This window comes from Lissotriton vulgaris, chromosome 10, assembly GCF_964263255.1.
Source record: "Lissotriton vulgaris chromosome 10, aLisVul1.2, whole genome shotgun sequence".
Classification (NCBI taxonomy): Eukaryota; Metazoa; Chordata; class Amphibia; order Caudata; family Salamandridae; genus Lissotriton; species Lissotriton vulgaris.
The window spans coordinates 1,090,144,914-1,090,157,578 of record NC_141698.1 but is presented as its reverse complement, the minus strand read 5'-3'; the positions used below and the strand labels follow the sequence as shown (position 1 = coordinate 1,090,157,578).

General features: G+C 45.1%; 1 protein-coding gene across 2 annotated transcripts in view; it reads right to left on the bottom strand.

Moving 5' to 3' along the window:
* Positions 1 to 12,665, bottom strand: part of SGO1 (shugoshin 1) — a 211,246-nt gene that overhangs the window by 82,517 nt on the left and 116,064 nt on the right. For both annotated transcript variants that reach the window (XM_086942163.1, XM_086942164.1), the window contains one exon: positions 2,863 to 3,099. In XM_086942163.1, the coding sequence (XP_086798289.1) occupies positions 2,863 to 3,099 (237 nt within the window). The remainder of the gene's footprint in view (positions 1 to 2,862; positions 3,100 to 12,665) is intronic.

The following is a 12,665-nucleotide window of genomic DNA, read 5'->3' as shown; positions in this document are numbered from 1 at the left end:
CTCCATCTATTTATGAGTGGCAAACTCTAGTTAAGCCAAAACCAGTTGAGGGTTTGGTTCAGAGGTCGAACATCACCTTCTCATGTGAATGCAATTGGTGACAGTAGCCTAAGTCTGCTTCGATTTTTACATTTTTTTAGGTCTCACCTAGGCAGCAATTGTGCTATGCTGTCTCTTCGAAACATGCTGTATTCAAGATATGGGCTTTAAGTTCCGCCCATGCATTTTATTGGCTCCTTTGACTGTCTTTTGGAATTGTTTGAATTTCATTGGTTTATTTGTTTATTAGTCCCTAATTTTCCCTTTTTAGTACCTCCTTCCGTTCAGTTGTAACCTCCCATAAACTACAGCCCCTCTTACATGTGTCCTTCCTCTGCATGTCTCATTAATTGTTAGTGAGCACTATTTAGTTAATTAAGATCTTGGTTGAGGTTGCTGTAAACGGCACACCATGTTGTCTGGCTTCTGCAACTCACCCTGTTTGTACTTGTCTTTAATCTTACTGCGTGTGACTACAAGCCACCGCGCCCCACCAGGACCCATGCTGTGAGGTTACCATACACCTTATGTAAGCCCTGTCTCCCCTATGCTCCTAAGTCTGCCTTCTTCACCGGTGCCACGATTCGCACAACTTCTCGAACCCCGGATTTTTAGTCACGTTCATTGTTTTTAATGATTTCCTTACTGGAAATGCCCGAGTAGGCGTGTAGAAAAGTAAGCGCCTACTATTTTGAATGATATGGTGTCAAACAAATCAAGAGCCTAGCATGTCATCGGGTCACATGAATAGCACAATGTGTTAGGGCTAATTGTTCACGCATCACTGTCACTGATACAGCATAATAGTCTGCTAGCGATAAAGCTTATGGCTGCACTTTGAAGAGCACTGAGCAGCGGCATGAGCTGTGTCACTCCTGGACATTTCCTAGCACTGTAGCAATTATGTATTTGTTATGTGACTTGTGTTGTCTCTCTGTGCGTCTTTTTGTTTCCACAGATGCATACCGTTTTCAGAAATTCTGAAGGCACAACTACAACTGTGTGTTAATTCTGTCTTTTTACCACCACAGGTTAGGTTGCGTCTTAGCGTGCGCATACCGTTGTGGTGTGCTGGTCCTGACGAGAGCCTCGCTAAGAGCATAAGGAGGCAGAAACATGTTGACCATTCTTTTTCTTTCACATTAGGATGTACCTGGTCAATCTAGCCAGTTGCTAAACATCCTCCACATTTGTTTTTACTTATGCCTAGTTTTCCACAAATAAAACTTTATGGATAAAACCAAGGCATCTTTAATCACTTTTTGCACTCACCTTTTTGCACACTCACGCCACACAAAAAAACCTGCTCCGCTGTAGACAGGCGTCTTAGCACACCAGGGAGGCACTCATCCTCTCTGGTGGGAACCCAATGCTGAAGCATGTTACCAACTAGGTTGGTGAGAGGATTCTTTTTAAAAAAACAGAGTGACTTCTCTGGTTGGCTCTTCTTTTGTTGGCTACACTCTTTTGTTGTTTATACGATATTGCTCAGGGGGACCAAGAGTGGCTTTATCTACCCTCTCTCTCCTGTTTAACTATATATATGTTTAATCACCGCATGGGCTTGACACCTTTATTAAACCTGAAAACCATTATCCTTTCAAAGCCGATCCTTAACAGTTATTATGCAAAAGTGACTGTAGTGACGACAGTCAGATACCTCGCTCATCACCACATTATGCAGCCACAGTAGCTTGAACTAGCTCCATTGTAGTCCACGACACTGTCTCATTGCCAAGGGTGGCCAATCCTTCTCTGGCCAGTCCAGAGACTTTTAAGCACCAGCCTGCTGGATATGAAGTGCTCTGACTCTTGGTATGAATTTAGGAAACAACCTAAGACCACCCTGGTTAGTTAGACCGCATTTAAGGTCAATAGACAATGTCTTTAGGTTCTGCTGCCCTCAGTGAACAAAATCTTTTGATTTTGGTACTTCCAGTCAGCACCACAGAACGTCTGTGCAGAGCTGGGGGTATGCATCAGAGCACAATAAAGTATTTCCACCAATCTGGCAGGGAATATTTCACAAAATCAAGCACCTGCTAAAACGATGTATCCATTAGCAGTAAAGGGGAAAGTAACAGTAAACTTATAAAAGTGCAAATAGAATACAATTCACATGTATCAATAAAAGTGTTGACTGCATGTATGAATAAAAAGTCTGATTGGAGAGTGCACTGAAAAAGCACAGCAGGGAAGAAGCCCAAGTACTGAAGCGCTCACTACAAATGCCTCCTGCCACTGCTAATGGACAACATCTCAAAAAGACAGAAGTTGCAGTAAAGGTCCAAGAAATGGGTGGGAAAGGGTGCCTCTACCTCTTAGCAGAGACAGCCAGCGTCCGAGTTTTCTTTCAGCATTCATACATGAATGCATGCAGCAGCTCCTGTTTCAGATAAGCCAGCTATGCATCCCGAGAGAGGCTAATAGGAGATCTGAGGCTCACTGCAGATTGAAGATGGGAAGCTGCGCTATAGAGGAGGTAGACCCCTTCTTTCCAGACCAGCTGCAGTACTCCCTCTGCGAGAACCCTTACATGGTCCTTATCCCTTTGCATACAGATGATAGTTCTTACTCCCATTGCATTTCCCAATGTCAGTCTACAACATATATACTGCATTAACAGAGAATAAACTAATGTAAATACCCCTAAGCAGTGAGCTGTAGGGGAGCGCAGTAGGGTACCTGTATACACCAAACCCACATTCCCAGATGTCATGCTGCTTTGAGTGGGGCATGACTAAGTCCAGCTAAATTATTACAATTTTCTGACAGTAAATTCTAGTAATTTTGAGGATAAAGAATAAAAGAAAGAAGTGGTACCTTGCTTATGTGTTGTCGGCGTCACTGCAAGATCACTGTACACAACTCTGGGAGAGAAAACCTCGGCCACTGTTGCGCTTTCCAGAATGCGTGGACTATTAAATGCTTGCCTACCGACAATTTCCATTGCACGGTCTGCATCAGGTTTGTTCTTCCCAACCACACTTGGAGTCTCTTTCGGACCATTCACGTTTTTGGCTTTCAAACCAACGGATTTCTTGCTTTTCTTGGGTGCAGCTGTAAGAAACCGGATACAATTTGAAGAAATTAATATATAAGAAATTAAAATATTAGTCATGTTTTGTATTTGCACATTTATGTTCGCACACTAGCTAATGGCCAAGAAGGGGGTTTGGCAGAGAGACAAGCAAGTTGATGAACCATTCAAATTCATATAATGCTGGGGCAATAAAAAAATGGCAAATCTGTTGAGTAAAAATGATGTTACTAATCTTACTTCCCATCCAGGACACCTTTATTGAAGTACAGAAATATAAACCTATTACAGCAATTGCCCCCCCCCCTTTGAAGCACAAACAGCCCACACACTGAAACGTTCCCACTACACCCACAAAGTTATCATTTCACTTTCATCCACATGCTCCCTCCACATGTCCCTGGAAACTCCAGAACTATGAAGGCAAACTCGTCACACTATTTCCGCACAACTTCAGGCCCTACCAGACCATGCTGCTTTCATCTTAAAAACCCCAACCACCAGTTCCTCACACACTGTTCCCTGCTAGGAACCCCTCCACAACACACGGCCTTACCTACTATCCATAACACATCCACACCGTACCTACTTTGTAACTGGAGTCACAATCACCCACAGAGTGCTCACTCAACTGCAAAATCCACCACATATACCTAGATCAATGTCCACCCTCCCCAGTAACGTACATATCCCATCAGAAGTAGGAAACTACCTCGACCAACACCTTAATTAATAGCAGACTGATGCTGCTGGGGGCTTTGACACTATTTGGCTGGGGTGGGACTTTGTCCCCCAGCATCCATCATTGCTTCTCTTGCCGAGGGGCCACCCCCTTGGGCACCAGGACCGCACTCAAAAAGGACAGGCCTAGGCCTTCACACACACATCCTAAATGAATATAAGGCTGTGGCCAAAAAAAACACAGGATACCAGATACTCACAGTTGGGCACTCTGGACAGGGAACAGAACTGTACACAATGCAGGAGCCATTTCCGTTCCAACATATATACCCCCATCCCCCCCAAACTCCACCTCGCCTCATTCCCGTCCTCCACTCGTCCCCAAGATCAGACTACCCAGAACTGCACTGCACTGTTGGACATCTGCATCCCCGTTGTTCGTTTCAGCCTCTACTGTGAAATCTAGATCTTGCATTCTCAGCCTTCAATACCATCAACCACTTCAGAGGTTTGTGATCTGTGTGGACCACAAACTTCGGGTCAAAAAGATATGGCGGGAACCTTCTCAAAGCTCACACTGTGGCAAATAACTCCTTCTCAATGGCTGCCCAGTTCTGTTCCCATGGGTAGAAATCTATGACTAATAAAAGCAACCAGATAGTGGCTTCCATTGTCATCATGGTAAGTCAGTACTGTTCCAACTTCTTTCACGGAAGCATCCATCTGAACAGACTCTTATCAGCTGCATTCAGTACTGGTGCAATACTTGGTGCTATCTTCAATTCCTCAAACCCTTTGATACTCGTCAGTCCATATCACCTTCCTGGGTTGCATTATGGATGTCAAAGCTTTCAGAGGAGCTACTATGGTCTCATAGTCCGCGACATCATTTCTGTATTAACCAATGAGCCCAGAAAAGCTGTTACTTCAGTCTGGGTAGGGGCACCTGCCAATCTAGGACAGTCTGAATCTTAGCATCCAACAGGCAAACATTCCCTTTCCCGACCAGAAGCCCAAGATAGGCTACAGTTGCCTGCCCTGGATGGTGGGTTTTGCCCCCTGTAGCCTGACTAAAACCTCTTCTAGGGAGTTCAGGGGGTCCTTCTTTGAAGTGCTAAACACACGGGAGTCTCCCAAGTAGGCCACAGAAACTTTTTCTAGACAGAAAAAATCAGTCTGCCCCTTGGCACTGTGCGCCAAAGCAATCTTTTAAATAACAAGAGGTCATATCAAAGTTGCTCAAGTACTTTCCAGCACCTAACTGGTCCACAAGCTTATCAGCTCACTCACTCAAAAGTTTAATATCCTGGCCACCTATGACGTGATGCATTCCTGGACTCAGTAGTTTTACTTTTAACATCAAGACTGTCTCCTGTATCCATCTCATGAACACAAACATGTGTCAACCCTAGAAAGAGAGACAATAAATGGGAAAACATTTCAGAACTTTTCTTCATTTGTTCTGCTGGCAAGGGGTCAAGTTTGGGGTAAGCTGTATCCATCTCATAGATCCATCCTTCATGACATTATGCAGTAATTTAGAAAGACTCACCATTTGCCTCAACTTCCTCTGCTTATAGTGTGTAATCTCTTGAGGCAAAGTCCAAGTAAGTTCATATGGTACATCCTCTTGAATTCCAATATAGTACCTGTACCCACCAAGCAGTTCACAGTAGACACTTTCTGCACTACCTTATATAGCCCACATCACTTATACTTAGGAACAAATGGACTTCACTATCAACTTCTGACGTTGCTGGTACCCAATCGGTGTCCCTTTTTACTCAAACAATTTGTTCTTCAGCTCTTGGCTAGACTGAAGGTTTTGCTTTGGCTGACCCATTTATTGTGCCATCAACTTCCTACGGTCAATCATGTGGTCCAACACATCCTTCTGGGGTAACGTGAAAGCTCCTTCTCACCAATCACTAATCAAGGTGAACGGGCCGCTCACTGGATGCCCAAAGAGAGATTCAAAGGATTGTAATCCATTCCATTCTACGAAATCTCCAGAGGCTCTGAGGTACAGACGCAAACATGCTCTTTAAGGTTTTGTTGTACCGTTCCAACAACCCATTGGTTTGTGGATGGTATGCCACAGATAATTGGTATGTCACACAAGCTTGCTCTCACTTTCCTTTCATGTAAGAGATGAAATTGGTTCCCCTGGCGGAAATCACTATCCCTACGAAAACCCTAGTTCCCACCCCTGCAGACATGCTCCTGAGGAGGCTGGATATCTGATTATATGATCTACCACAACTTAAATGTATATAGTGCCTCATGCCAAGAGTGGATTGATTGGACCAACAATGTCTATTCACAACGGCTCGAATGGAACAACTAGAAGAGGCACTAACGGCGCGTTGCTCTTAACTTCAAAGTTACCACTCAAGCTAGGAAGGAGGATAGGTTCTATATACCGTATACCATACTTTCGGCCAACATACTGTCTTCCTACCGCTTCTTTGTTAACCTGTCACTGGGCTTTCTTCTGAAACCCCAGTAACATATGGGACTAAACTTGTGCCTTGCAGGATTCTTTCTGGATAGGTCTACTAGAAGCTAAGAATCCCTGTAGCTCTGGCAGTGACTCAGAATCCAACACTTGGTAAGCTTAAGGTATCTCACTCTCCTCTCCGTCTGGAGTAAGAGCAGTGAATGCCATGGGTGGTGGCTTCTCAGAGTCTGCCGTGGTCCACAGACTACAATACCCTGATCACTGAAAATCTGGAATGGTTCCAGTGTCCCCTAGAGACTGAAATGGAGAACCATGCTCTCGTCAACAGAGCCTATGTGGACTAATTCATATAGGCTTCTAAGCCTTGTAGTAAACTAAGGGCAATCAAATCATTTCTAAAATGATATCCAGTATGTTATGTTTCTCGTACCCCAATATCAACGTTGGCCGACTTGCTATTTATTTATTTATTTTTTGTGTCGTAATTTTTCTATTAGGTAACATGAGAGATAGAATAGAACAGAGAAACAAGGATACAGCAGTAAATCACGATACATAACCTGACAGGTTCTATTTTGACCATTGCACTTACTGCTATTTGCACAGATTTATTTTACTTGCTGCTGAAGTCACTAATCTGCTTTTAAAATATCCAATGAATATATAGTTTTTAACTTGTTTTATGATGTGAATTGTTCTGAGTGTGTTAAACTCAGTTGAAGGCACTTGATCGAGGCTGAACTTTGGTGGCGGCCATCTTTTTGCCACGCATTTTGAATCAGAGCGCACTAGTAATTGCACGCCGCCCTGCCTCATTTACTATTTAAATGGGCAGCGAGCGGACGTGCCGACGGCATGCCAAAGGCAAGCCTGTCTGCGCCCAGACGCGACCAGGGGCCACAAACCTGGCCAAATGTTAGAAAAATCTGAAAACCTAACATATTATACATCTGAACAGTTGTTAAGATACCGAAGTACTCACCACTCGGAATGTAACCTACTTCACCTTTTGGAGGTTGATACAAGTTGCTCTCACTGTAATTTTACCTTTTCTATAGCGCACCCTAGAGAGCATAGGAATTTAACCGCTGATACTACCAACCTCCCACGGGGTAATCGTTTTTCTCAGTACAGTGCAGTCCACTTACCTGACAAGGCTTTTACATTTTGGAATATTAATTGTCGTTCCCTCCCCAAACACAAGATGGACATTTTTGATCTTCGAAGTGGCGAACAGCTGGATGCCATCTTCTTAAAGGAAACACAGCTGCATGCGAGTTCGGGCCAGATGTGGCCTCTGCTTTACCATCTAACTATGCCTTAGCCAGGAAGGATAGAGATATTAGAAAAGGGGGAGGCATTGCTATAATTTTTAATAAATCCTACTCATGCAAATTGGAAGTGCTGCCTTTTATGGGTTGTGAGGCGGCATTATTCAAACTTGCCTTGACCCCTCAATTTACTTTCTCAGATATACTTATCTACCACCCTCCTGGGTCAACAGGCCCTTGGGCCTCATCATTTCCGGACTTAATTACTCCTTATCTTCTCAGAGCGGCCAACTTTACTGTTCTGGGCGACCTTAATTTTCATCTGGATAACCCTGAATGCACAATTAGCAGTACGCTGATTTTGGACCTTGCAGCAATGAATTTGTTGCTTTGTAACACAGGCCCTACTCACGCGGCAGGCCATTTGCTGGATCCCATTTTTTCCAGCTTACCTAACATTCAATGTCTGCCTGCTCTCCCTGTTAGTTGGTCTGACCATTTTTGCAGTCAAGTTCAGTTGCACAATTCCGGTGAATCTGCCTATAGTTGTACCCTCAACTCAGGAAAAATGTAAGAATTGGGGCAAATTGGATATGGAACTTTTTAATAAACTCTTGTCAAATAGTATCCCCGCCATTCATCAAATGTCGACCACTTCACAGGGCATAATCCATAATGGGATTCATAAAGCAATTAATAACTACCTTCCATCTTCAGTTTAAAAATATTACAACCACCGTCCTCCTGTTCCGTGGTTTACAGAGAAACTAAAAACTAAAAAAACTAAAAAAAGTAAAGGCCTGGAAAGAAGCTGGAGTAGGAATAATGCTCCGGACTTACCTAAAAATCAGCTCGTGCAGACTGTGTGTCATCTACTATTTCTAATGCACAGCACTGTTCCCGCAACCTGTTCATAATGTTCAAATAGTTGTCTGGCTCCGATACTCAGCCTACGCCCCCGATTATAGATGAGCTGCAATGTAACAATCTTGCAAATTTTTTTCTGAATAAAATGAAGCAAATTAACTCTACATTAAGCAACACTGTCAGTTGACTCTACTCAGTTAACCTCTACCACTGGGATTACTTGTACGACTGAACCCTCGAACAAGCTAGAATCTTGGTCACTCCTAGATATTAACCTCTTCGCCGCTAATGACAAGGGTAATTCGTCATGGACTTTCCATTGATTTCAATGGAAAATCAATGAAAAGAAAAATATTGCCTTAGCAGCCAAGTGGTTAATTATTTTAAGAAAATTCTAGGTAGCATTAAATCAGGATCTCCCTGTGACCTACCACTGTGCTACAGCAGCTTGAGTTATCATCTCTTATGCTAATTATGGAGCTATTTAATGTTTCCATACAGGAAGCTAATGTACCGCCAGAGTGGAAACACGCTATGGTGCTCCCGCGCCTGAAAAAGGCTAATGCGGATCCTGCTCAGTCATCCAACTTCAGACCAATTTCTATGCTTCCAATCTATTCCAAAATTCTGGAAAAGCACATAAACTTACAACTAACTCAGTTTGTTGATCCCTCAAATTTTTTATACCCCTCCCAATCAGGTTTTAGAGCCAGTTTTTCGACTGAGACGACTCTTCTTAGAGTCACAGAAATGCTGCAACATCGTCTGGACCGAGGGGAAACGGTGGCCCTCATACTATTAGATCTGAGCGCCGCGTTCTACACAGTGTCTAACACCGTGTTGATAAAATCACTACAGTTCCTTGACATTTCTGGTCCACCTCTTACCTGGCTTATATCTTCTCTCTCCAATTGGACTTTTCAAGTCTTCTCTTCATAGGCCACCTCCAAAACGCACTCCTCTCCTTATGGGGCAACCCAGGGCTCCATCCTTAGCTAGTATTCTATTTAATGTTTATATCAGACCTTTGGCGACAATTGCTGAGGAGGCCGGGCTGTACCTTTTTACTTACGCGGACGACACCCAAATCATTTTCCCCCTTTCTGCGGAGAGGAAATTAGGTCCATCAGTTCTTCAGACTGGTTTAGGGAAAATTGCATCTTGGATGCAAACTAATTTACTTAAACTCAACTGCGAAAAGAATGAGGTCCTGATTTTAGGGAAAAATAAAGACCTTCGGGCCCCCAGCATTGGCCTGATGAAATGGGTGTCCTACCCCAGCCTACCCACCAAGTCCGCAATTTGGGATTCATTATTGATGACCAATTATCAATGCAACAGCAAGCAGTGAAGGTGGCAGCCACCTGCTTTACCATTCTGAAATGATTGAAAAAAAATCATCTGGATGCTTCCCTGCTCCACTCAAAAGAACGTGGTCCAAGCGCTTGTGACCTCAAGACTGGGCTACGGTAATATCCTTTATCTGTTAGCCAACAAGGAAGTGATTCATAAACCTCAGGTGGTGCAGAATTCTTCTGCCAGATTACTTTGTCAGATCCCTAAAACTGCCTCTATCTCTGGCTCCTTGCAAGATCTTCATTGGCTCAAGGTCGCTAATTGCGTTAAATTTAAAGCCTTGAGCTACATGTTTAAGATAAAGTCTAGTACTGCCCCACAATATTTGCAAGATTTGGTCCATCCTTACCAACCTCCACGTTTGTTACGCACTGCTACTCAGGGGAAATTCTTGGTTCTCAGGGTCAAACTTTAATGGATGGGTGGTCGTTCATTTGCCTGTCTCGGTCCAACCTTATGAAATTCTCTCCCAGTATCACTCAGGAATAAAACATATATGAATTTCCCTAAATGCTTAAAGACGTGGCTGCTCAATCAGTAATTCTGACTCTTTGTTCCTTCAGGCTAGCGCTGGGAAACCATTTTTGGGTAACTGTGCGCCTTACAAAATTAATATAACAATAACATAAGGGTGGTTGAGACATGGCGGATAAATCCGTATGCTGATGAGGGAGAGGGGCATAGGAAGGGGGAAGGAGAGATAGAGGCAGGGGAGAAGGGGAAGTGAAGGGTAGGGGGAAAGGGGCGTATACATATAATACAATTTTTAGCATCATCAGTATAACTCAGAGCATTCAAGATGTGGTGGCATTTGTTTAGAAACAGGTTCATGGATGGTGCCTAGGAGATGCTCTCAGTTGAGATCTGTGTTATGACCGGAGCGGTGAGTGCTCTAGGTGGAGAGTAGGAGGGGATCGCAAACAGGCGTGAGCTGCCGGGTGGAGGTGGGAGGGCCCCTTATCGGATCTGGGCGAAGCTATATTATGAGTCTTAGGTGGTGGTGGTGGTGGTGGTAAGCGTTCAGGAGAGGCTGTCACCACAGAAGACACCGCAAAGACGATGATGAGCATCCGCTCCGGAGCACCCACTGACCCCTGCCTGCCGCACATCTTCCATAGAGTCGCCATCGCACCAGAACTACGACGGACAATCAACGGCACCCTCGAAACAGGCACGTTCCCTGATGACTGGAAATGCGCCAAAGTCAAACCCCTCTCAAGAAGCCCTCCGCAGACCAGACCGACCTCAAGAACTACAGGCCCATCTCGCTCCTCCCCTTCGCCACCAAAGTCACCGGGAAAATCGTTGACACCCTGCTAACGCACTTCATAGATTCCAACAACATCCTCAACTCATCCCAATCCGGATACCGAAGGACAGAGATCGCCCTCCTAGCTGCCACAGACGACATCCGCACACTCTTTGATCGAGGCCACACCGCAACCCTCATGCTACTACACCTCTCAGCAGCTTTTGACACCGTCTACCACCGCACACTAACTGCCAAATTTCAAAACACAGGCATACAGGGAACTGCCTTTGGACTGGATCCGCTCCTCCTTCTCCGGCAGATCTCAAAGAATAAGACTCCCCCCTTCCTCTCCGAACCCACAGAGATCAGATGCGAGTACCCCAAGGATCCTCCCTCAGCCCCACGCCCTTCAATGTCTACATGACCCCCGCGCATCCATCATCAGAAATCATGGACTCAGCATAGTATCCTACACCGACGACACCCAGCTCATTCTCTCCCTCACCAGGAACCAGACATCACCAGGCACAGTTTTTAGGAAGGAATGAAGGACGTCGCATCCTGGATGAGCAGCAGCTGCCTGAAGCTAAACTTCGAGAAAACGGAAGTCCCCATCCTCGGATCCACCCCCACAGCGTGGGATGACACCTGGTGGCCCCCTACCATTGGAAACCCTCCCAACCCCATGGACCACACCCGCAACCTCGGCATCATACTTACCATGAACCGACAGATCAATGTCATAGTCTCCATATGCTTCAACACCCTTTGCAAGACCTTCAAATAGACCCCCCACCGAATCCAGGAAGACAGTCACCCACACACATCACCCTCTACGCCGGAATCAACAAATCTCTCTTTCACAAACACCAGAAAGTCCAGAACGCCACAGCCTATCTCGTCCTCAGCATCCCACGAGACAACCACATCACCCAGCAGCTCTGTGACTTCCACTGGCTCCTCACACATGCAGACAAAGCCCTCCACAACACCGAACCACAATACCTTAACGAAAGAAACCCTTTCCACGCCCCCAAGAGGAACCTCCACTCCGCTGACCTAGCCCTGGCTGAAATCCCCGCATCCAAAGAACGGGAGGCAGATCCTTCTCCTACATCACTGCCAAGACCTGGAACGAACTCCCCCTCCGCATCAGACAAAGCCCTATACAGCAAACCTTCAAAAAAGACATCAATACCTGGCTCTTCGGATGACCTTGGGGCTGCCAGAACCCCCGCGCCTTGAGACTCTTTGAATTTTTAACAAATTGTTAAAAAAAAATTTAACAATTTGTAGAGCGCACATTCACTAGGCAGTTTCTTGGCGCTATAGGATTTCAGAACTGGGGAGGATGTTGGGGGCTATGGGTTAAAAGCTTGCTGGAACAGAAAGGTCTTAAGGACTTTACGAAACTCGGTGTAGGAGGGGGAGGATCTGACGGAGGGGGGAAGGGAATTCCAGAAGGTGGGCGCAAGTACCGAAAATATCTGGCCGCCAGATCGTTTTTTCTTGAACCGGGGGATAACTAACAAGGATTTGGTGGAGGAGCGTAAGTCTCTGGCAGGACTATAGTTGGTGATAGGAGAGTTAATGAAGGCGGGGGCAGTGCCCGCCCGGGCTTGGAAAGTAAGACAGCCAAGTTTGAAGAGGGTTCTTTGTTTAATTGGTAGCCAGTGAAGGGCCATGAGAAGGGGGGGG